The sequence below is a fragment of the Chlorocebus sabaeus genome, chromosome 7 (assembly GCF_047675955.1).
Source record: "Chlorocebus sabaeus isolate Y175 chromosome 7, mChlSab1.0.hap1, whole genome shotgun sequence".
NCBI classification, from domain to species: Eukaryota; Metazoa; Chordata; class Mammalia; order Primates; family Cercopithecidae; genus Chlorocebus; species Chlorocebus sabaeus.
Window position 1 is genome coordinate 122,852,951 of NC_132910.1, and position 26,534 is coordinate 122,879,484.

The following is a 26,534-nucleotide window of genomic DNA, read 5'->3' on the forward strand; positions in this document are numbered from 1 at the left end:
TGTATTTTTTCCCTCTGTCTCTCATTTTGTTTGTTTGTTTGTTTTTCTGTTTCTCAGTAGGGTTCCTTTGACCTTCGTTTTCCAAACTGTCTCTTAATTTTTCTCTCCCTGATATCACATTTTTACATTTCAGGAACTCTCTCTGATTCTCTAAATGCTTCTTTTTTAAATTTCTGTATCTCTGAAGGAACTTTTCTTAAAGTTCTTTGAGAAAATTAAATTTAGAATTTTTGAAGTTTTTATCTGTACCTTATATTGCCTCTGTTTTCTTCAAGTTTGGTATGCTTTTTGTTTCTTTTTGGCCTCTTAATTATATGTTAAAGGCTCTCCGAAATCCCTGGAAATCCTTTGCTGCCTATTCATACTCATGAGTGAAGTCGTGAAAATAGTGACATGAAGTTCTCTGTATATAGAAGGGCTTGCTAATTAAGCTATTTCCCACATGGTTACTGGGGGTGGACCTAGGAACCAGTAACTGTGTCTCTTCCAGTTGATTTCAATTCTCCAAGTAGAAATTCCTCCATCTCTTATGTAAGGATGTCAGCTGTGGACTGGCAGCTTTCTGGAGGTCTAGTAAAGGAAGATACCTTCATTAACAATGTTTGATACATAGGCTAACATGGAACCATGATTTTCACTGCAGTTTGACAACCTTATATTCAACTGTTTCTAGTGGCCTGAGGATATACCATTCACGTTCCTCTATGGGTGGGAGTACAGTGGATGGCCCTCAGAATTCACCCCCTTGTTTGAGTTGAAGAGAGAACCCAGAAGAGTCTAACTGCCCCTTATTGAAAATGGTCAGTCTTTATCTTTTCACCTTTAATCTGACAATCGGATATATAAAATGTCCCCAGTTTGTACATATTTTGAAAATTCAGTGTCATAAAAAATACTTCCTTCCCAGTAGTTCCCAGCTATTTACAAAAACTTTATGTGAGTTCTAATATCTTCTTTCCTGATGCATCTGATGCTTTATTGTCGTTTTCATTTGACTTCTGGAGAGAGTAAATGTTAACTTTTGTGTTCAATTAACTTTTGTTCAATCTGCATTATATTACTACTTATTAAGAATTTGCTATCTTACATATACCAAAAGAAGGAAAATAGAGTGTCCCTGGTACCCAGAGAGAGCTCAAACACTGGAGTTTACACAAGAATACTTCCATGTTTCATGCAGTGTAAATGTATGGCTGAGACAAAACATGAGTTATGCATTTCGTATTCATTTGATTCTTTAATACTTTCTATGCATAACTGAGTTCTAAAATTTCTAATTATAAGATGATCAATTCAAAAAATGCTTGACTTTTTAAAATGTTTGCTATATATTGCCAAACCTGTACTTTTCCATTTTCTTTTACTTTTACTATATCGTTTTCTATTTACTTTTCCATAACTTTTGTTTCATCTTCCTTTAAAAAATTATCATCATTCCTAATATTTTATATAAATTCATCATAATCTTTGTATATTTGTCCCTTTTTTTTTCTGAGCTCACCAATATTATGAGCAACACATTCTTTGAAATATGTAGATTATAGTCACCTGATTGGGAAAATATTTTCTCTGATTTTAACTACCTTTTTTAAGGAAAGAATATTATGCCCCATTTTTATCCTTTCAAAACAAGTATATCTTTTATAAACTATGAAGATAGGCTAAAGGTAGATAATTTTTCAAAAGCATAATGGCTATATTATCTAAAACTAAGAAATAAGACATTTTGTATCTTGAAAAGGCTGTTAGAATAAAATTACCTCACTGAAATTATTCATTTTTTGGCTAAATTGACTTTTTCTTTTTGCTTTCTAGAATTTTATTTTCTTCATTCAGTTGATGTATTACTTATTTCCAAAAAAGAACAAAAGAAAAAATAGTATGTAAATTTGAAAACACTTATTTTACATTATCTTGACTACAAGATTGTGAAGATAAAATTTTATTCAAAATGATTATTGTTTCTTATTATCAGAAATAAACACCACAAAAAAGAAGTAGCTTCAGCAATGTACACAGAAATAATTTTCACGTTGACATGATAACATATTGGACTTTGGAGAAGCATGAACTGTATTTTGTGATTATAGTTGATGAATGGGTGATAATTTTAACTATAAGTGTAAACATGCACTATGTTTCCAGAAATCTAGACGAGAGACAGTATTTAATAGTTTTTAAGAGCACAGTTTTGGTCTTAACAGAACTGGTCCAAGTCCTGGCTCTGCCACTGTGGTTTACCTCAAGTTATTTTAGTTATTTGATCCTCAGTTTACTCAGCAGGAAAATGGGGATTTACAACCCGAAGCTATCATAAGGATTAAACAAACTTCTATACACAGAGTGTTTAACATAGAACCTGGCACATAGTGAGCATTCAATGAATGGTTGCTAATGTTACTACAAAGCCGTTCAGATATGTTTGATCAAAATAAATAAAACTGTACCAATCCCAAACAAAATTAATTCAATGCAACACCAAAATTGGTAGCATTATCAATATTTACACTTTGGGCAAATAAAAACAGCTAGGCATTTATGCTTACAGGTGACACACTAAATAGTAGTGTCTCTGGATGAAATAAAATAGGGAATGGTAGTTGTTGTGGGAGAGGTGTGCTCTCATTTTAAAGGTTAAAAAGAAAGATTTAAAATGTGTATAAATCTGGTTACCAGCGATAGCTTTCTTTTCACTATACACAGAGGATTCACTTATTTAACAGATATTCTTTGATTGCCTATTATGTGCCCGGCTGTGTTTACCTACCATGCAAAAGGAAATACCTCCTTTTTATGCTTGAATACTTTCCTTTTCCACAGACATTTCCACTGGGCCTGGGAGATGGGCAATTCTATTCATGGACAGATGGTTTGAGAAGAAAGGACTGGCATGACTATGAAAGCATTCAGAAAGAGGCTATGCGCTCAGGTATGAAGTTCAGTGTACGCCAAAGTGCTACTTCACTCGCAGCAGTGTCTCATTTGTCACGTAAAGGATCTCTAATTAGCATTTCTTCTGCACACAGTAAAGTATGTTTCATGGGGATATTGGAGGTGATACTAGACAGAACCTAAGTGACTTCAAATTTCAGAGAGAAAACAAATAATAGTCTTTTTAATATTAGCTGCAGTAAGAGTCATTAAAATTTAATAAATATATAGTACCGTATATTCCCAACTGCTTGTTATTAATTTCTAGGAGTATCCTGGAATTTATCAACGAGACTTGACCTGGTAGATATGTATCTTGAGCAAGATTCACTCCTTAGAGCTGAAGTGTATCTAACTGGCAATGCGAAGTATTTAATTTCTACCAACATTTCTAGACACTGGCAGGACATACAGCAAGCCAGCAGGTCAAGCAGATGGGTTTCTAAGGTTGGCAATAGTTGGAAAAGCAATCAGGCAGTTAAATGGAATCAAGTAGGTCTGTTATTTGTAGCAGAGTTCTAGACTTGTGCTAGAGTTAAAGGACAAAGTAGCAGGAAAGAATAAATCTTTCCACTTTGGGAGGCCAAGGCGGGCAGATCACAAGGTCAGGAGATCGAGACCATCCTGCTAACATGGTAAAACCCCATCTCTACTAAAAATACAAAAAATTAGCCAGGCCTGGTGGTGGGCACCTGTAGTCCTAGCTATGCGGGAGACCGAGGCAGGAGAATGGCCCAGGAGGTGGAGCTGAGATCATACCACTTCACTCCATCCTGGGCGACAGAGCAAGACTCCGTCTCAAACAAACAAACAAACAAACAAACAAACAAAAGATAAGTCTTTCTAGAAGGACTTAAAGATTATGTTGTTGTGAACAGAAATTCAGAAGGGTATATAAGTAGAAATCCAGTGAAAGTGAGTAACTCATGATAGGAAATGCATATTCTTTTGTTCAGCCAAGTAAGTTATTTTCTCAGTGAGGATGTCACAGAAATAGAGCAGCTACAGTTTGGTAAAGACATCTCAGCAGCCATGAGACGCTGCCTTCAAGGTCAAATCAGCAGCCGAATTATGACTAGCCGCGGTGTGAGGTCCTCTTACTCAACCAGAGTTAGGAACAAAATTGTTCTGGGCTGTGAAATGTTCATAGCTCTGTATCAGGTATGGCTGACTTAATTACAGTCTTTTTTTATTTTCTTCCATTCCTTTTCTTCAAAAAAAGGCCTGCCCCACGCCCTATCCTCAACTTTATTAAAGCGGCTTATTCCAAAGATGTTCCCTGTTTTCAGAGAATCAACTTTTTCCAGATTCTATCATCTTTCCACCTTAGGCAGTGACCCCATGAATGGTCATGAAAGTGAGTTCCTTACCAGCATCCTCACTTTTCTAGTACTTTTATCTTTTTCCTCTATTTGCTTGATCAACCCTGTATTAATCCAACTACTTGGTTCTCCTTATGACCCCAGGATGCTGAAGTTTTTTGGAATGTTTTCATAATCTTACCAATTGAATCTTCTGCAAGTTAATAATAATAATAAAATTGCCCAAATTTATTGAATGCATGTTTTCTACTAAGTGCTTTACATATGTATTTTATTTAAATCTCAGAATAACTCTGATAGGTATCCCAAATTAAATAAAATTGAGTTCCTATGAATTTATTAAATTTTTTCCAAGTTCAAGCAGCTAATAATTTGCAGCTCTGGATTACGAACCAGGTCTTATCATGGTCCATTATACTCCACTATTAAATAATAATATTTGGACAATATGGAGTAATGGCAAGGACACAACAGGAGAAAGACACACCTAGGTTCAAATCCTAGCATTTCCATATAGGCGCTGTGGTGAATCAATTTCTGTTTCTGATATTCAGAATTTATTTAAGGATTAAAGATAATATACCCACAGTAATTGTCCAATTATTTGGACATATTGGAAACTCAACTAATGATAACTGTAATTATTAATCCATCTAAGTTACTTTAACATGAATCGGTATGCCTATCCTTTGCTTGTACCAATGAGTTTTGGATACAAAATCCAGTGCTTCACATTTATATATGCTCCATACCATCCTTTCCACCTCCTGAATAAACTTGTCTTTTCTATCTTCATCTTTGCTTGGACCAAGGGAAAACTGATCTACAAAAGAAATTGGTAATATCACAAGTTTTTAAGTACAAATTCTTTGTGTAATTAAAAAGTTTTTAAATAGTAGAATTTTTTTTTCACTGGAGGATATATGATAAATTTATACACTAAAATTTATTATCTTTATACAATGCAATATATCATAAATAAAAGTGTATTAAAACATACATGTGTGTACACACACAGGTACAGAGTCAAAATCAAATAAACATCTGTGTATTTCATATATAGGACAAGAAAAAGGATCATTTGTGCCATAGTGTCCCCTCCAAGACTTTAATTTTGTGTTTACTCTATTATTTTTCTCTGTAGTTTTTACTGCCAGTGTATTTATCCTGAATCAAATACTGGTAAGTTTTGCCAGTGTTTGGCCTTTATCTAAAAATTTAATTTTACTGTATGACTTTCTTCTTTCATTCAAAAATATTTTTGAGATTTATCTAGGTCAATGCATGAAATGTTGGTTCATTTTTACTGTTGTTAAATTTTCTGTAACATTGTCCTCTTGGTGGGCCTTTGAATAGTTTTAGTTGTTGTGTATAATGCTGCTATAAGTATTCTTGTGCATGGTTCTGGGGTAGAGACAATATTTTATTAAGGTACCTATTTAATAGTAGATTTGTATGTCTAGAGAATGCACAGTTGAACTTTATTAGGTCATGACTAGCTGCCAAAATTGATACACCAATTTCATTTCAATCAGTAATGGATAGAATTCTCATTGCTGTACATCCTTGTGAATATTTGAAATTGTCTGACTTTTTCCCCAAATTTGGTGATAGGAAATAGTCTTTCAGTTTCTTAGATTTGCATTTTATTAATGCAAACACATTAAAATGTGGGTGATATCTTTTTTATGCTTTTGGGCCATTTGTTCTTCCTTTTTGGTAAAGGTCCTGTTCATTTCTGTTTCCATCTTTTGAATTATTTGCTCCACACAGTGTTCTTGATTTATTTTAAATTATATCCTCTGGTGGTTATATTTAGTGACAAGAACTTATCCTACATTTTGTAGACTATTTTAAAAAATCTCTTTATGTATGGTTTAATGAATAGTTTTCAATTTTGAGATAGCCAAATTCAGCAATCATTTGTAAAAGATAGGTCATACTGATGTTCTACATTGTCTTTTAAAAATTTGATAATTTTGGCTGGGCACAGTGGCTCACACCTGTAATCCCAGCACACTGGGAGGCAGCAGAGGGAGGATTGCTTGAGTCCAGGTGTTTGAGAGCAGCCTGGGGAACATAGTGAGACCTCACCTCTACAATTAAAAATATATATATATACTTCCAGGTGTGGTGACATGTGCCTGTGGTCTCAGCTACATGTAAGGCTGAGGCAGGAGGATCACCTGAGCCTGGAATTTGAGGCTGCAGTGAGCTCTCCAGCCTGGGCTGGAAACCCTGTCTCTAAATAAATAAATAAATAAACAAACAAACAAACTTGATAATTTTACATTTTACTTTTGGGTCTTAAATCCACCTAGTGTTCATTTTTATATAATGTGAGGTAGGGATCCAATATTCATTTAGTTTTTACTCACTTAACCAATTATTAGCAACATTTATTAAGAAATTTGTCTTTCCTTCCATTGCTCTTAACTATTGACTCTATTATAAATTAAGTTCCCATATTTGTGTGTTCTCTTTCTGGGTTCTCAATCATGTTCTGTGAGTAAAAATCCCTGTGCTAATGCCACAATAGCTAATGTACTATATCTTTATTACAGCTATTAATAGCTGGTATAGCTCACCAAAAAAGAGCTACATTCTTGCTCTTCTTTTTGTTGTCATTCTTACATTGTATTCTTCCTTAAAATTTTGTATTCAGTTTTAAATTTTACATTAACATATGAAGATATGCACAAAAAAGTGGGAATTTTTGAATTGTGTTTAGCCTATGGATGAATTAGGGGATTATTGATATTTTCCAATATAGAATAGTCTATTCTATGGTACATTATTATATTTATTTCCTACTACTTTATTATATTTAAGGATGGCTTTGTAATTTTGTTGTTAGATTATGTTTAGTATTAATCTTAGTAAACTAATATTATATTGATTTTGTTCACATAATGATTATATTGAAATTCCTCATTGTTTGTAATTGTAATATAGAAATGTTAATAACTCTTAACAGTGATATGAATTTAGAAAATGTTCTAAGCTTTTCGATTAATTCACAACATTTACCAATAGTTTATTTTGGATTTTCAAAATGTAGACACTCATATTTGCTAGTAATAACAGTGATTTTAAAAATGTATTTTTCTATTCTAGACCTATAATTTTAGTTTTAGTTTTCTCCTATTATTATAATTGCTAAGAACTGCAGTGTAACTTTGAATAGTTGGTAATAATGGCTACTTCTGGCATTTTATGATTCTCACAAAAGGAATTTAAGTTTTCATTTTGAGATTTTATCTGCCTGTCTATTGTTAGATCAATTTATCTAATGTAAATACATTTTATCATGTTTATTAACACAATACAAATACACTATGCACTTTAACAAATACACTTATGTTATTTCTGAATCTGTTTTGCTGAGAGTTTGTGAATTTCTTTTAACCTGAAGGAGTGCTGATTCTATTAAAAGTTTTCTGTTCATTTGCATTTATTAACATCGATAAGATAAATTTTCTCTTTTAATCTGTTATTTGGGTAAATTATATCTGTTGCTTTTCTAACAGAAACCAAATTTGTTATTCTAGACTAAATCTTTCTTTTTTTAATAACTATATTTGATTTGTTAATATTTTGTTTGGCATTTTCAAATCTTTACCTATGAATTAATATTGGCCCCAAATTTTCTATTCTTATCAAGTCTTTGTCAAGTTTTGGTAATAGTATAATGACAGCTTCATAAAATGACTGTTTAATACTTGCTGTTTTTTATACTTCATAATTGTTTGTTGTAAACTAAAATTATTTCTTTAGTGATCATTATGGATTTTTTTATGGATGAGGCTCTGTTGACCTGAACTTTCCTTGGAGCATACATTTTTAACTGCTTGGCTAATATTTTATGTAGTTAAAGTGGTAGTTGATTATCTATTTCTTCTGGAACTAATGGTATTCTTCTAGTAATCTGTCCATTATATCTAAATGTTTATATTTATTAACACAAATTTATTTATCTATTCTTATGTCCTTATAAGATTTTTGTAACGCCTGCGATGCTTAAATTTATATACTTTTTTCAGATATTTTTTTTTCTGCCTTCTTAATCTATTTCTACAAAAATTTTTCAGTTTTTTATTTGTTTGTTTGTTTGAGATGGAGTCTCACTCTGTTGCCTAGGCTGGAGTGCAGTGGTGTGATCTCGGCTTACTGCAACCTCCACCTCCCGGATTCAAGTGATTCTCCTGTCTCGGACTCTCGAGGAGCTTGGACTAAAGGCACGCACCACCACGCCCAGCTAATTTTTGTATTTTTAGTGGAGACAGTGTTCTACCATGTTGGCCAGGCTGGTCTCGAACTTCTGACCTCTGGTGATCCACCCAACTTGGCCTCCCAAAGTGCTGGGATTATAGGCATGAGCCATTGCCCCAGGCCAAAAATTTATCACTTTTATGACTTACTTCAAAAGCCAGTTTTTGCCTCTGTTCATTTATTTTTCTCCAAATTTTTTCTGACTTTTAAAAAATTTTGTTTGCACTTTTTTATTTTTCACTTTTAAAATTTCAACATTTAGTTTTGTTTCAGGGGATATGTATGCAGGTTTGTTGCAAGGGTATATTGCATGATGCTGAGGTCTGGAGTATGATGGAACCTGTTACTCCGGTTCTGAGCATAGTGCCCAGTTGGTAGTTTTTCAGTACTTGCCCACTCCACTCTCCATGCCCTGTAGTTCCCAGTATCTCCTATTCCCATCTTTTTGTCCAAGTATGCCCAGTGTTAATGCATAAATGGGTTAACTCCCACTTATAAGTAAGAATATGTAATATTTCATTTTCTGTTTCTGGGTTAATTTGCTTAGGATAATGACATCTAAGTGCATCCATGTTGCTGCAAAGAACATTATTTCATTCATCATTATGGCCGCATAGTATTCCATGGTATACTTAAAAATAAATTTATACCTCCTAATTTCAGTCATTTTTCTATTGTAGAATAAACAGTTGGGAAACTAAATTCCCCTCTAAATATTACTTTAACTACATTGCACTGCTCTGTGATCCAGTGTTCCACATTGTATTTGTTTTTCTTTCCATATGTTTTGAAATGTCTAGCCCACTTAAAAAGCACTAAAATTATCTTAAAATAAGAAAATTCAGAAACTCTTTCCCAATGAAATCTCACTAATCTTTGTAAAAGTATATTAGCATGATAGGCAGCATGCATTTCATTACATAACGTGTTAGTGTTTTCATTAATGTTGTTACATTTATGTTTTGTTCTGGTAATTACAGCTCTGTAGACTATTTGGTGATTTTTGAGATATCAGATACTTTATTTTGTTTTACTTTTACTTTTAGGGATACATTTGCGCGTCTATTCTATAGATAAATTGCAAGTTGTGGGAGTTTGGTGTACATGTTGTTTCATCACCTAGATAATAAACATAGTACTCAATAGGTATTTTTTTTTTGATCCTCAATCTCCTCCTACCTTCATCCTCATGTACGTCTTAGTGTCTATTGTTCCCTTCTTTGTCTATGTGTACTCAACCTTTAGTTCTCACTTATAATAAGAACATGCGATGTTTAGTTTCCTGTTCCTGCTTTAGTTCGCTTAGGATAATGGTCTCCAGCTCCATCCATGTTGCTGCAAAAAACATGATTTCATCCTTTGTTATGGCTTACATAGTATTCCATGGTGCATATTTACCACATTTTACTTATCCAGTCTACCACTGATTGGCACCTAAGTTGATTCCATGTCTTTGTTATTGTGAATAGTGCTGCAATGAGCATACACATGCATGTGTCCTTATGGTAGAATGACTTCCTTTGGGTGTACACCCAATAATGGGATCACTGGGTTGAATGGCAGTTCAGTTTTAAGTTCGTTGAGTAATCTCCAAAATTCCACAATGGCTGAAGTAATTTATATCCCTATTAGCAGTGATTAGTGATCACTAATGATGAGTGACGTTGAAAAATTTTTTTTTTCATTTGCTTGTTGGCTATTTGAAAAGTGTTCATATCCTTTGCCCACTTTTTAATGGGTTTGTGTATGTTTTGCTTGTTAAATTGTTTAAGTTCCTTATAGATTCTGGATATTAGACCTTTGTCAGATGCATAGTTTACAAATATTTTCTCCCATTGTGTGTGTTGTCCATTTACTGTGTTAATAGTTTTCTTTGCTGTGCAGAAGCTCTTTTGCTTGATTCAGTAGCATTTGTCAATTTTTGGTTTTGTTGCAGTTGTTTTTGATGTCTTCATCATGAAATATTTGCCAGAGCTTAAGTCTAAAATGGTATTTCCTAGGTTTTCTTCAAGGATTTTATAATTTTAGGTTTTACATTTGAGCCTTAATCCATCTTGAGCTGATTTTTCTATATGGTGTAAGGAAGGGGTCTAGTTTCAATCTTCTCTGTATGACTAGCCAGTTATCATAGCACCATTTATTAAGTAGGGAGTCCTTTCCCCATGCTTGTTTTTGTCAGCTTTGTCAAAGATCAGATGATTTCAGGTGTATGGCTTTATATCTGGGCTCTCTAGTCTGTTCCATTGGTCTATGTGTCTATTTTATACTAGTACCATGCTGTTTTTATTACTGTAGCCTTATAACATTGTTTAAAGTCAGATACTGTGATGCCTCCAGCCTTGTTCTTTTTGTTTAGGATTGCTTTGGCTATTCAGGCTCTTTTTTGGTTTCATATGAATTTTAAAATAGCTTTTTTTAGTTCTGTGTTTAGTTTTATTTAGTTAGTGAAGAACGTCATTGGTAGTTCAATAGAAATAGCATTGAATCTGTAAACTGCTTTGGGCAGTATAGCATTTTAACAATATTCATCCTGCCTATCATGAGCATGGATTGTTTTTCCATTTGTTTATTTCATCTATGATTTCTTTGAGCAACGTTTTGTAATTCTCATTGTAGAGATCTTTCACCTCCCTGGTTAGCTTTATTCCTAGTTATTTTATCTTTTTTATGGCTATTGTGGATAGGACTGCATTCTTAATTTAGCTCTCAGCTTGGATGTTGCTGGTGTATAGAAATTTTTCTACATTGATTTTGTATCCTGAAACTTTGCTGAAGTTGTTTATATGATCTAGGAGCCATTGGCAGAGAATGGGGTTTTCTAGTTACAAAATTATATTGACTGCAAAGAGGAATAGTTTGAATTCCTCTCTTTATATTTAGATGCTTTTTATTTCTTTCTCTTGCCCAATTGCTCTGACGAGGATTTCAGTACTATATTGAATAGGAGTGATGAGAGAGGTTATCCTTGTCTTGTGCCAGTTTTCAAGGGTGGTGCTTCCAGCTTTTGTCTGTTCTGTATGATACTGGTTATGGGTTTGTCAGAGATGGCTCTTATTATTTTGAGTATGTCCTTTCGATGCCTAGTTTGTTGAGGATTTTTAATATGAAGGAAAGCTGAATTTTATTGAAAGCATTTGCTGAATCTATTGATATGGTTATATAGTTTCTGTTTATAGTTCTCTTTATGTGATGAATCACATTTATTGATTTGCATATGTTGAACCAACCTTGTATCCCAAGGATAAAGCTTACTTGATCATGATGGATTAGCATTTTGATGTGCTGCTGGGTTCAATTTGCTAGTATTTTATTAAGGATTTTGCATCTATGTTTATCAAAGATATTAGCCTATAATTTTCTCTTTTGTTTTGTCTCTCTGCTGGTTTTGGTATCAGGATGATGCTGGTCTCATAAAATGAGTTAGGGAAAAATGTCTCCTACTCAATTTTTTGGAATAGTTTTAGTAAGAATGGTACCCATTCTTCTTTACATGTCTGGTCGAATTTGGCTGTGAATCCATCTGGACATGGGCTTTTCCTAGTTGGTAGCCTTTTTTCTTATTCCGTTTCAGAATGAATTATTGGTCTATTCATGATTTGAATTTATACCTGGTTCAGTTTTAATAGGCTGTATATTCCCAGAAATTTATCCATTTCTTCTAGGTTTTCTAACTTGTGTGCATAGAGGTCTTTGTAGTAGTCTCTGGAGATTTTTTGTATTTCCGTGAGATTGTTTGTAATGTCAGCTTTGTCATTTCTGAATATGCTTATTTGGATATTCTCTTTTTGTCTTTATTGATCTTGTGTGAGGTTGGGGAAATTTTCATGAATGACATCCTCAAATATGTTTTTCAAGTTGCATACTTTCCTTTTTTTCCTGGGACACCAGTGAGTCATAGATTTGGTCTCTTGACATAATTCCATGTTTTTTGAAGTTTTTGTTTGTTGTTTTTTATTCATTTTTAATTTATTTTTGTCTGACTAAATTAGTTCAGAGGACCAGTCTTACAGCTCTGAGAGTCTTTCCTCAGTTTGGTCTCTTCTGCTGTTAATATTTGCAATTGTGTTGTAAAATTCTTGTAGTGTGTCTTTCAGCTCTATCAGATCAGTTTGATTCTTTCTTTAAATGACTATTTTGTCTTTCAGTTCCTGATCCATTTTGTTGTAATCCTTAGATTTCTTGGATTGAGTTTGAGTTCCTCCTTAATGTCCATAATCTTCATTCCTATCCATATTCTGAATTCTATGTCTGTCATTTCAACCATTTTAACTGGTTAAGAATCCTTGCTGGGGAGCTACTGTGGTCATTTGGAGGAAAAAAAAAAAAAAAAAAAAAAAAGACACACTGGCTTTTTGAGTTGCCAGAGTTCTTGTGCTGGTTCTTTTTCATCTCTGTGGGCTGATGTTCCTTTAACTGTGGTGTAATTTGATTATAATCAGTTTATTTTATTTCCGGAAATTTTCAGAGGGTCAAGGTTTTGTTATGGGTCTTTATTTGTAGCTGAATTCTTGTCTTAGTTTTACAGGGTGTGAGTTAGCAAAATATTTTTGCTATTGAAGTTTGGTCTGTGATCCAGTAGATGGCTCTTAAGTGTAATGGCTAGTAGGCTGGTAGGTAGGCTTTGCTCAGTCCTGAGGCTCTTCTGTGATTTCTCACATTTGTAGTCACCTTAGTTCCCTTCATTTACTTGAAATAATTGTTTTTAATAAATAGGTGGTATACATAGTGGAAGGCATGTTGTTAAACACTAGAGGTGAGTAATCAGAAAAACATATTATTTCCACCTTTGAGGAAATGAAGATTTCTAGAATTAAGAAAAAAAAAAGTAAAAGGATCAATTGAAAGACAGGCCTTAGGACCTTATGAGTAGCATCAGGATTCTCTTCTGGCATATCTGTGCCCTTAGAGTTAAACCAAACTGTAAAGATTATTCACATTTATTAATGTTCAAAGAAATCCAGAGTTTTTATTATTTCATAATCTTATACCTCATTATTTTGGTGTTAGCACTGGCCAAACCAATTTATTGGTAGAAGAAGGGCATAAAACCCAGCATTGCAGGAACAGGAAGCCTTCCAAAGTGAGGTAAACCAAATGTTAAGGCGTTAAGGCATATGCTAACATCAGTTAAGAGTTATGCTTTTATCCAGTTAACTCTGATTTCTCATTCTTATGAGTAGCCACTAACCTAGTCACACCTTAAGCATTGTATTCTTTTTTCTAACCTTATATTTTCTATGTGTAATGCCATTATAGTTCATTTAACTAGTTTTATGTTTTATGAGAATTTATTGACACTATATTTTATCTTTTAACAGTTTAACTGCACCTCTCAGCTGTAGATTATCACAAAATAGATTAGCATGTTCTTTAATCTTCATCAAATTATTAATAAAAGTTGAATGAAAAGAATTTCAATACAAATTCCTTTGATACAATATAAAAGAGAATGTACATTTTGATACTGATTCATTATTCAATATACATTGAGTATAATTATAGTGGCCGAAGAGCTATCTAGTTGACATTTCTCCACATATAATTTTTTTTTGAGACGGAGTCTTGCTCTGTCACCCAAGCTGGAGTGCAGTGGGGCGATCTCAGCTCACTGCAAGCTCCGCCTCCTGCGTTTATGCCATTCTCCTGCCTCAGCCTCCTGAGTAGCTGGGACTATAGGTGCCCGCCACCTCACCTGGCTAATTTTTTGTATTTTTAGTAGAGATGGGGTTTCACCGTGTTAGCTAGGATGGTCTCGATCTCCTGACCTCGTGATCTGCCTGTCTCGGCCTCCCAAAGTGCTGGGATTATAGGCGTGAGCCACCGCGCCCGGCCATAATTTTTTTTAAGTAACACATTTCTGAAATAAAAGTAAACTCTGCCTATGGCATTTTATGGAACTATAGATCTAACAAATTGTGCTGGGAGTTGAGAGGGGAAATGCAATTGCTTAGATAACTGTTTTTTAAATATATGATGTTCCCTATTTATCATAACTTCCTTTTATAAATGGTAAAAACATACATTTTAAATAATCCGTTCAGAGGTGTGTGTGTGTGTGATGTGTATGTGTTTTATAAAATCATCATATCACTGATATATATTTCTAGAAAACATTTGTTTTTAGTTTTGAACTTTAAAATTTTGTTTTTATTTTAACTCAAAATATTGTCACTGCATTTGACACTTGTTTTTGGATTAAAATATGAGTGAACTCAACATTTTTAAAAAGCTAGTTTCAACCCTTCTATATGATCGATTTTGTTGAAACAGTTTATACTCTCATCTAATCAATGTATGTATTCCATGATAAGCCTCAGGCATTCCATGAAATTAAGTCTTTTTACTACTTCAATTTGTTTTAATTAGTCATACTGGTAAGTTTGAATATCCGAGGCTTTATTGAGTCTTCTGTCATTTTATTCATTTACTAAATCAAGATTACTTTTAAATGCCAAATACTGCATCAAGTTCTGGGAGGAAATTTTAGGAAAAAAGTAACTACAGTGATTCTTGAAAAGGATAAGGCATTGTGGGAGGAGCCCTCGCTGTTTATTGACACTGTGGCCATTCTGATGCAAACTACCCATGTCTCCTGCCTAAACTATTTCAGTAAGTATCTTAACTGATCTTGCTCCAGAGCTCTTCAAATAAAAGTCAGAATGATCATCTGAACATATATAATCAGATCATTTCACTCCTCCGCTCAAATGCCTTCAAAGGCTGTTAATCATATTCCAAAATAAATCCAAGTTTATTCCACAACCCGTAAGGCCCAACATGATCTATACCTGACCCATGTCTCTGACCTCAACTCTTATTGATTTGTGTTCAGTTTCTCCACTGGCCACAATGGCCTCCTTGTTCTTCCACAAATGTACTAAACATGTTCCAGCCATTTTTCACTTCCTGCTCTTGCTGCTTTGAGCACTTTTCATACATATCTTCACAAACCTACTTGCCCCTTCCTTAAAGTCACCAGATCATATGTCCCCAGTTTAGAAAGGCCTGCCAATCACCATATTATCATATGTGGATATAGTTACTCTTATTCACTCTCTATCCTTTTACTCTGCTTACAGTTTCTTTCTAGCAAGTATCTTCCTATCTATATTTACACAGGTGTATTTATGTTCAATGAATCAAAATACATGATTTCATGAAATATAACCACTTGTCCAAGGGCTTTAAGTCACAAGATGGTCTTGAATCATTTGAACGGTGCTTTTGGAATAACAGCAATCCTACATTAGGAAAGTATCCTGAGAACCTGCCACAACATGGTTGTTGTTTTCCTCTTTTGGAGATTGCTTCTCATTTCCTCTTAAATCTCATGATTGAAGTCACTAAGGGGTTTTACTAATTGCTGCAAATTGCCATAGCAAAACATTTAAAGTATATGCATTGAAACCCCATTCGAGAAGTGGGAATTTACCATGCTTTAAATGATTAACGATAGGCTTTCCTAAGTTCCTTTAAACAGCATCTCACTTTAGTGCTGATCAGGGACCTGTTTTGCTTCAAAATGTCTTTATTCTCCATAATTGAACAAGACTGTGAACTAAACAGAATGAGGAGCAGAAATGTGCACCATTTGGGTGAGACTAACTATGTTGCTTTCAGAAAGTAAAATTAGCAACCATTGCTATGGCTACAATGGGTTTCTGGTCACCTTTTACTGAAGCCTCATGTCTCTTAAAAATATTATCTGGCACCCTTTTTATTACTATCCACAATGTCACATTATTTATTGTTAATAGTTGACTATAATTTAAACATCTAGGATGTGCTCTCAATAAATGTCATAATGAGATTTGTTGGGAAGTGGTCAACTTTGGGGGGTATTACCAAAACAATATTCATTATTATTCATAAGGTTAAAATTAAATTTTAATGAAATATTTCCTTTGTCAGTCATTGAATAATAATGAAAATGTAAAATGGAAATGAAAAGAGACTGTGAGCATTCTGTTGAGATGTATCATTTAGCTGTCTAAAATTAGAACACAACTTAGCTGAAACTAAACTGAATGATAATTATTTAGAGGAAAAATCCCTTCAATCTTAAAATAAAAAACAGCAGTGTAGAAATATCTCAGGAGATTTATTAAACTGCAATCTGTTTATATTAAAAGATATAAATAATGCCAGCTTTTAAACAGAATTCAATTTAACTATTTGTTGCAAAACTCATAATATCTCTCTTTAGAAATATCAACTTCCTATGGGCAAGTATGCATAAGATTATTTTGCCTTATTTTTCCCATTAGTTAAAATGTGGTTGAATAATAGCAACTATCACAGATTTATTTGTTAATTAAACTTCCTGGGCTTTAGTGTTTGTCTTTCATATAGAATATGAAGGATATTTATATCGTCACATAACACTGATTGCTGTGCCTATATGACTGTGACTTGAAGCAACTATCATGTTTTCTCATGCCATCAAATCTATCAATTGATACACAGTCTCTCAAAAAATTTTTCACAAGGGGATCTATATAAACATATTTCAAGTAGAGCTATGTTGCTTTGCTTCAGGATTTATATTACAAGACAAACATGTTGGGAGCTTCTCCCCCAAATCTTTTATCCTTTTATTGTATTTATGCTTTTGCAAAAATCCCTTTCATATGGTAGTAGTTGTGATTGCTATCAAATTGTTTCTAGATATAAATGCCCCACTTTTGTGAGGAGTCATATGAGTAGATTATAACCCTTGATCATGAAGAAACAAGAAAATATTCTGCTGAAGGAACACGGTATCTGGTAAGAGTCAAGAAGAAAAAGATCAGAAGCATCTAGTAAAGCAAAGGATTGGAATATAAATTATTGCACACACTAAGGTTAAATTGATTTTATGTCTGCCATTCATTTTCCTGAGGTCTTTTGCCCAATTTTATTTTTCCTAGGTTAACTCATTCCTGCATAGTTGTTAAATGAGGCCAAAATGTAAATTTGTATTTTCTACCGATTTGCCACACAGAAAACTCTAATACCCACCGTACCTAATGTTTTTACCTCAGTTCAAGTGCTGATCTTTCTGCTAATAGTAGCTCTGCTCTTGAAATTCCATGAAGTTAGATTTGCCACTGTTGCCATGGACTTGATGGGAGGAGTTAAAGTCATCCTTACGTTTAGAGTTATAGTTTACATACCAATGTAGCATGTATATAAACACGTTCTGGGAAGAAAAGTAAGAACTAAAATTAGAGAACAAATTTTTGATGACTGGGACTATGATGTCACGATTATGACATTAACAAAGTTTTGCAACATGTTAATGCTGTATTTACAGAGAGTCTCCCATGATTTGAGAGACTGTGATTCATTCAAGCCCAGATTATCATTAAAGCAAAGCATTGCATTTTAGACATAACTTTATAGAGATCCAAGTGAGTACTTGAACATCCTCCAAAATTCATATCCAAGATCTGGCACAAATTTGTCAGTGATGAGTTATGGGCCTTCTTGGCTCCATTACCTAATGAGTGCTATAGAGGAAATGTGTGTGTTTACCCACTAGAGAAGGAAAAGTGCCAGCTCCGGAGCCTGATGGCAACACTTTCGAGAGGCTGACTTCAGAACCACAATGCCAGTTTGACTTGATGCTCTTTGCCTGAGTAGCAGTGGGTTTTCAGCAGCTTTCATGCCAGACAAAAACAACTGTTCCTTCTGAGACTCTGTAGTCACAAAAATATAACATAGAGGGTCCTCCAGAAAGCGAGAACTCAGAACTGAGACCATACTAATTTAAAGGAAAATTTCTCTGCCAAAACATATGTATAATAGACTTGCATTGCTTATGAAACATAGATACTATAATAAGATGAAAAAATAAGATTTAATGGATAAAGATTTTAATACAGTGTTTGGTGTACTGATAGAAATGACCAGGAGAGCAAAATAGAATTAGCATTACTAGGCATTTCATTTGATAATGATTTACCTTTCCATGATGACCAACTGAGCCTTAGGGATCCAATTTTATTATTGAACTAGAATAACTAGATTAATTTAATTGACATTAACCCAGATAGCAATCTAATAGTATTTGGTCATAGATAATAATTGGGATACCAATATTATGAGTAGTATCCCTTTATGCATATATATTTTTTTTGTTTTAAGAAATAATAATCATTAAAGAATAACTTTTGAAATTGTGGCAAAAGTTTAGAAAGAAATTATTGGATTGATATTTAATTTTAGTGATTATTTTATAATAGAAATACATGTATGCAACTTAATAAAATACTTTATAAAACTTCTGGCAAATACACCACAAATATTTTTATAATCTAAACAAAAGCATTAAATGCATTATCCAAAATTGGGATGTCAGTGTCACACTTACAACAAAAATCTAGTATGGTTTACCACAAATCCTTTACTTTCTTACATACTGCTTTCATGTTTCTCACAAAAACTCTATGAGGTGTAAAAGGTCAAATATTAATCCTATTTTAACATGAGAACAAATTCAGAAAATTCATGTTTTAAGTTACATATATATGAAGCCAGGTGATTTATTTATATATATATATTTATTTATATTTATATATATTTAATATATAAATATATTAGAGAACAATTTTTTAGAGATATATAAAGAACAAATAATATATATAAATTTTAGCTATTTAAGAAGCTTTGTTGGGGAGCTACTGTGGTCATTTGGAGGGAAAAAAAAAAGACACACTGGCTTTTTGAGTTGCCAGAGTTCTTGTGCTGGTTCTTTTTCATCTGTGTGGGCTGATGTTCCTTTAACTGTGGTGTAATTTGATTATACTCAGTTTACTTTATTTCTGGAAATTTTCAGAGGGTCAAGGTTTATATATTATATATATTTATATATTATATTATATATATTTATATATTATATATATTAAATATATATAGATATATGTATTTATATAATTTATCATTTACATACACAAACAGTCAAATTAATGCCAGTACTGTAACTTTAATGAGTTCTGGGGTAACCCTGTTTTTATATACTGCTTTCTTATTTAATGAGTTCTGGGTAACCCTGTTTTTATATACTGCTTTCTTCTTATCTTTTTATTGACTTTTCCCACTTTCAGTATTTTCACTAATTCAGGTTACATTCATAACACATGTAATCCGAACTTCCCTGTGCCTCACCCATCTGTGGATGTAATGAGACCATATCAACAGTGATGATTCAATTAATCTGACTTCTGCTCTCCACCACATATAGGCCCCCTAGTCTCTTCTGTATAAAGTCTTACCATACTTCTGATCCCCTTGGAAGTCACATACAAGTTCTGTAAATACTAATGTCAGTATTCTTTTACTCTGGCTGCTGCACTGACAGTTGATGTTTGACAGCCACCCAAGTTCAGCATCTATCTCTACCACAAGGTCTGGGACCCTAGGGACTCCTGAAGCCACATATCATCATGTTCCTAAAGCATTATTCCATATTTTTCACAGCCTTCTAAAATACTTGATGGTTTCTTAGAGATGTGGAAGAATGCCTCTCTCCTCTACATTGTGTTGTACTTCATCATTAAAGCACTAATACAACAATACAAAGCTTGTGGTTCTTTCTCACACAGAGAGTCTTATACAAAACAGCTCCTTCCAACAGTTATTCTCTTAAAAGAACTCAGCTGTAAGATTCTTAAATCAAACTGGAAACTAATGTCCAATAGACACAAATGGGCTTCTACATCTTGCTTTCTATAATCCACTAGTTGCCCGGGAACAATACAAAGCTGTGAAAACCCTCAGGAAAATAAATTTAAACCAGCAGATGCCTTTAGGCTGGTTCATTAGATGAGCTAAATCTCACCAGTAGGGATAAACAGACTCAAGCTAGGACCCTCCACCCCACCCCAGTAGATACATATGATTCTTCTTTTCGTTCCTTTTTCAACATACACTTGTTTTAAAATAAGTAGTCATGCATAAATTCCTCTTCAGCAATTTAAATTGTATTTAGTTTATTTTTAATCAAAATAATGATATTGTATATTATTAATGTAATAAATGCTTATTGAATTTTTTTTCAAGTTCATACATGACTGCATGAAAAATATCACTTTTAACTACTGAAAAAGGGAAATGCTATTTCTTCTTATGAAAGAAATTTGTAGTCATTTTTTACAAAGAACAAAATATATTTGACAAAGAAAAATGCAGTACTTTTAAAATGAAATAGTCCACATAAGGTTTTCAACTGTTTAACGTTGCCTTCAAATATTTTTTAAACATTGACAATGTATTACTTGCTGAATATTGAAAGGAATGAATACACAGTCAGATTACCTCAATTAGCTAATGAAAATTTATTTTAACAATGATCATGAAAGTACTGAAAAGCAGAAAATACTTTCATTAGCAACTTCCTAAGACTTTAGGAATTGAAAGTTGCATTAATAACTTCATAGCAGCTTTGTACATGCACAGCAAGGGACCACCCCTTAGCAGAGCTCTGTCTAGTATGAAGCTAGCTGTTTTCTGTCTTAGAATGTTTCTACTGCTTCTGTTCTCCCTTTTCCTGATGACTAACATTCATTGTGTCCCTAAGCAAAAAAGGCCCTAGATATGAGCATACGACTGTCTAGAACAGTCACCAATAGGTTTCATTTATCACAGGGAGGGAAAGTCCTCATGCTGCCTCCCTGGAAAGCAGCAGAACAGATTGCTATTAGTCAATCTCATTTGGTTCTAATAGTCAGCCATTGATATGGTTTGGCTGTGTCCCCACCAAAAGCTCATCTTGAATTGTAGTTCCCGTAATCCCCAAGTGTCCTGAGGGGAATCTGGTGGGAGGTAATTGAATGATGGGGGTGGTTCCCCATGCTATTCTTGTGATAATGAGTGAGTTATCACAAGATCTGATGGTTTTATAAGGGACTTACCCCTTCACTTAGTTCTCATTCTTCTCTTTCCTGCCACTATGTGAAGAAGGATGTGATTGCTTGCCTTCCAACATGATTATAAGTTTTCTGAGGCCTCCCTACACCCACAGAACTGAGACTCAATTAAACCTATTTCCTTTGTAAATTACCCAGTCTCAGGTATTTCTTCATAGCAACATGAGAACAAACTAATACAATAAATTGGTACCGCAGAGAGTGGGGAGCTGCTGTAAAGGTACCTAAAAATGTGAAAATGACTTTGGAACTGGGTAACAGGCAGGGGTTGGAATAGTTTGGGGGGCTCAGAAGATGACAGGAGAATGTGGGAAAGTTTGGAACTTCCTAGAGGCTTGTTGAATGGCTTTGACCAAAATGCTATAGTGATATGAACAAATGAAGTCCAGGCTGAGATGGTCTCATATGGAGATGAGGAACTTGTCAGGAACTGGAGTAAGGTCACTTTTGCTATGCAAAGATACTGGTGGCGTTTGACCCCGTCCTAGAGATATATGGAACTTTGAACTTGAGAGAGACGATTTAGGGTATCTGGCAGAAGAAATTTCTAAGTGGCCAAGCATTCAAGAGGAAGCAGAGCATACAAGTTTGAAAATTTGCAGCCTGTTGATGTGATAGAAAAGAAAAACCCATTTTCTGGAGAGAAATTCAAGCCTGCTGCAGAAATTTGCATAAGCAACAAGGAGCTGAATGTTAATCACCAAGACAATGGGGAAAATGTCTCCAGGGCATGTCAGAGACCTTCACGGCAATCCCTCCCATCACAGACCTAGAGGGCTAGGAGGAAAAAAGGGTTCCCTGGGCCAGGCCCAGGGCCCCCCTGCTCTGTGCAGTCTCAGGACATGCTGCCTGTGTCCCAGCTGTCATAGCTACAGCCATAGCTAAAAGGGGCAAAGATACAGTGGGGGCCATTGCTTCAGAGTGTGCAATCCCCAAGCCTTGGCAGGTCCAGGTGGTATAGGTCCTGTGGATTCACAGAAGATGAGAATTGAGGTTTGGGGAACCTTCACCTAGATTTCAGATGATGTATGGAAACACCTGGACATCCAGGCAGAAGTTTGCAGCATGGGTGGAGCCCTTGGGGAGAACCTGTGCTAGCACTTTGCACAAGGGAAATGTAGGATTGGAGCCCCCACAAAGAGTCCCCACTAGGACACTGCCTAGTGGAGATGTAAGAAGAGAGACACCATCCTCCAGACCCTAAAATTGCAGATCCACTGACAGTTTTGCACCGGGCACCTGGAAAAGCACTCAACACCTGCCTGTGAAAGCACTGAGGAGGGGGCCTGTACCCTGCTGTACCCTACAGCTGTAGGGTACATCCCAAGACTTTGGGAGCTGCCCAAGGCTATGGGAGCCCACCTCTTGCATCAGCATGAACTTACATCAGTGTGATTCCATGTGAGTCATGGAGTCAAAGGAGATCGTTTTGGAACTTTAAGGTCTGATGATTGCCCTATTGGATTTTGGACTTACATGGGGCCCGTGGCCACTCTGTTTTGGCCAATTTCTCCCATTTGGAGTGGGGGTATTTCCCCAGTGACTGTATTCCCATTGTATCTAGGAAGTAACTAACTTGCTTTTGATTTTGTAGGCTCATTGGTGGAAGGGACATGCCTTGTCTCAGATGAAATCTTGGACTTGGACTTTTGGGATAATACTGGAATGAGTTGACTTTGGGGGACTGTTGAAAGGCATGATTGTGTTTTAAAATGTGAGGATATGAGATTTGGGAGGGGCCAGGAGCAGAATGATGTAGTTTTGCTGTGCCCCCACCCAAATCTCATCTTTAATTTTAATTCCCATAATCCCCATATGTTGTGGGAGGGACCCCACAAGATCTGATGGTTTATAAGAGGCTTCCCTCCTCAATCAGTCCTCATTCTTCTCTCTCCTGCCACCACTTGAAGAAGGACATGTTTGCTTCCCCTTCCTGAGTAAGTTTCCTGAGGCCTCCCCAGCCCAGCAGAATTGTGAGTCAATTAAACTTCCTTCCTTTATAAATTACCCAGTCTCAGGTATTTCCTCACAGCATCATGAGAACAGACTAATACAGCCATGGTTCAAAATCTTTGGCCAGAGGAAAATGGGACCATGATACAAAACAGCAAGTTTTATTTTATGAATCACTGTTGGTCATTATTTAGAAGGGCTCAATAAACATAGCAGACACCTAGAGCACACTGCACAACTTAGTCAATTTTTATTGACTACTGATTATTCTGAATACCTAGTACCCTTTTTGAAATACAGACATGTTGGGCCCAGGATGATGTGACTAAAGCTTGTATTAGTCAGGATTGTCCAAAACAATAAAACCAACAGGATGTGTACATATGTATATAGAGAGATTTATTGTAAGAAATTGGCTTACATGATTGTGAGGGTTTGGTTAAGTCCAAAATCTGATGGTGGAGGTTGGCAGGCAGGACACCCAGGGAAGAGTTATAGCTTGAGTTTACAGGTAGTTTGATGGCAAAATTCCTTTTTGCATAGGGAGGTTAGTCATTGTTTTATTAAAGCCTTTGACTGATTAGATAAAGCCCACCCACATTAAGGTGGGTGGAGAGTAATTTGCTTTACCCAAAGTCCACCAATTTAAATATCAATCTCATCTAAAGGAACTCTTTCACAAAAACATCCAGAATAATGTTTGAGCATCCATTTTAGCACTAGGGCTCAGCCAAATTTATTAACATAAAATTAACCATAACAAGTTTCTACCAAACCTGAACAGATTCAAAAGTTAATTCTCTGTGGGCCAGAGAAAGCCTGCATTTCAGGCTGGCACATGCTGAATAAGTTAGCTAACTCGTCCCTACATCTAGTCCTGAGAGATCATTAGCCTTTGAAATGATCAATTCTAGGACAGAGGGGCTTCCTGATGATATCCAATAAATGATTAGTGACTTAATGACCTCTCACCAATTGAGGTATTGCTACCAAGAAAGAACAGGTGAACCTGGATTCCAAGAGAAAGCAAAACCAAGAGCAAAAAGGAACAGAATATTCACCTCCTGCAGCCAACAGCCAGAGAGGGATACTAGACAGGCACTCAGAAGAGTTTAAACCCGGTGAAACAGAACTTCAGGAGCATCATGAAGACACCCCTAACAGTCACCCTAACAACAACAGCCAAAACGCATCCTAAAAGTATCAATGAAACTATTAAAAAACACACTCTCTGGAACTAAAAATGTAGCTTTAGATTTATAGAATTTATAGCAAGTATAGAAGCAGATGATCACTCTGGAAAAACAAATTAGTGAATAGGAAGTTTAAGGGTAGAAATATGTCAAATCAATGCAGAAATTTAGAGACATCAATTATAGACAGAAAGGCTAAAACTGAATAGATGCATGAATCTAAAGTAAAATGAAAAAGAGACAATAATTAAACAAATACAAAAAGAAAGTATCATGGATATCAAGAAAGATTTCAGCCCAAAGATTGAAAGCATGACAGAAAATATTGATTTTAAAAAGACACAGCTAAGCAGATGCTAGTTAAATTTTTGAGTTTAGGATAAAGTCATCTTTTTCAAGGCTCTTGGCAGAAATAAATTATGTGTAAAAGAAACATAATCTGGCATTAAAATCTACATCAACAACTCTGGGAATTAGGAGAGAATGTATATACCGTTCAACATATCCAAGGTTGAAAGACAGAATATATTATCCACTTACCTCTTCTGAATAAAATATTCTGCAAAGAATTCTAACCAAGGAAAAAGATAAGTGAGAATAAAAATCTGCAGGATAGGGAATTTTTTTTTTGAATTGTGGACTGTATATAGCTAAAGATAAAGAAATTTAGATAAAGAGAGGATGGGAAAAACTTTATGTTTTCTCTAGATAGGCAGTTTTTAAGTAAAAATGATAAAGGAAAACGATAATATTAAGAGTTTAAAATAGCATGTCATCTTATAATGGGTGGAGAGCTTTTTAGAGTAGGAATGTTCTAATGGTCTCTTGTGAGACAAGGATAAAGTATGGGAAAGAAGATTTCTCAATGTAACATCTTCTTAGAAGCAGTTCCATGGTGGGAGGAACTCCTTGGTATCTTATGTTGTTGTAAAAGTAGAGAAGTGGGCATATGGTTATGAGTGCCAGAAATAGGATAGCAATGAAAGATTAAGGAAAAAAACACTAAATAATATAAGGAGGGGCATCATGTACTAATAAAGGAAAACACAACATTTCCTATGATTTTGAAACCACACGAAGTTGGTAAAATTCAACAATTTTTGATCTACAAAAGGTGCACTTTTCTGAAGTTCAAGCTAATATTTATGCTTTGTATTATCATAAAAGTCTAAAAAATATTTGGGATGACAAAAAAGGTTGGTAATAAAATGATAGGCATTATTTTATTTATATTCATTACATGTAATCAGAATAAAGATGTTGTATTTTAAATTTTAAATTTAAAATGGCAGTAAACAATGTAAAACCATGGGATATGTCATAGAATTTGGAAAAATGAAGAAATTAATGTGGAGTAGTGTGATCAGAGAAAGCATTCCAGTGAGGAATTAAATTAAGCCTAAAAAATGACTGGAAGAAGACAGACATTCCTGGATTCGGGGTGAGAAAGACCTAAGCAAAAAGGAGAAACCTGTTTTAAATGTTGAGATGGACTGTCATAAGAATGTCATGACCAGTGTAAAGACGGGGAATGTCATAGACTAGTAAGATGTTTGACTCCCATATGAAAGTCTGCTTTAGATTGAGATAGTCCATTTCACAATGACAATCATTTAGGCAGTCTAAAAAGGAGAAAAGACAATAGTGTGTAAGCCCTGCTATTCTTTTACACATAGCTAATACTGAATAGCAACCAGTATAATGGGTGGCATTTCTGAAGTGAGACATCGCATGTCATTCTGCAAGTTTGTATGTGACTAGAAGGTCACATTGTGATGGCAATAGATGTTCACATCAATTCGTTTTCTCTGGGACTCCAAGAATATAATATAATCAGCACATCAAATATATTTCAAATGTCATTTTCATGAAGCATAGTTGTCAATGAAATACATGTCACTAAACAAGATTATTTTCTGGCTTCCTTTAAATTGTTTGTTAATTTGTTTTAGAAG

The 26,534-nt window shown here is 34.7% G+C and overlaps 1 protein-coding gene across 1 annotated transcript in view; it reads left to right on the plus strand.

Annotated features, from left to right (window-relative positions):
• GALNTL6 (polypeptide N-acetylgalactosaminyltransferase like 6) overlaps positions 1-26,534 on the plus strand; it is a 994,726-nt gene that overhangs the window by 177,063 nt on the left and 791,129 nt on the right. The window contains exon 2 of the mRNA XM_008000268.3: positions 2,821-2,929. Within this exon, the coding sequence (XP_007998459.2) occupies positions 2,821-2,929 (109 nt within the window). The remainder of the gene's footprint in view (positions 1-2,820; positions 2,930-26,534) is intronic.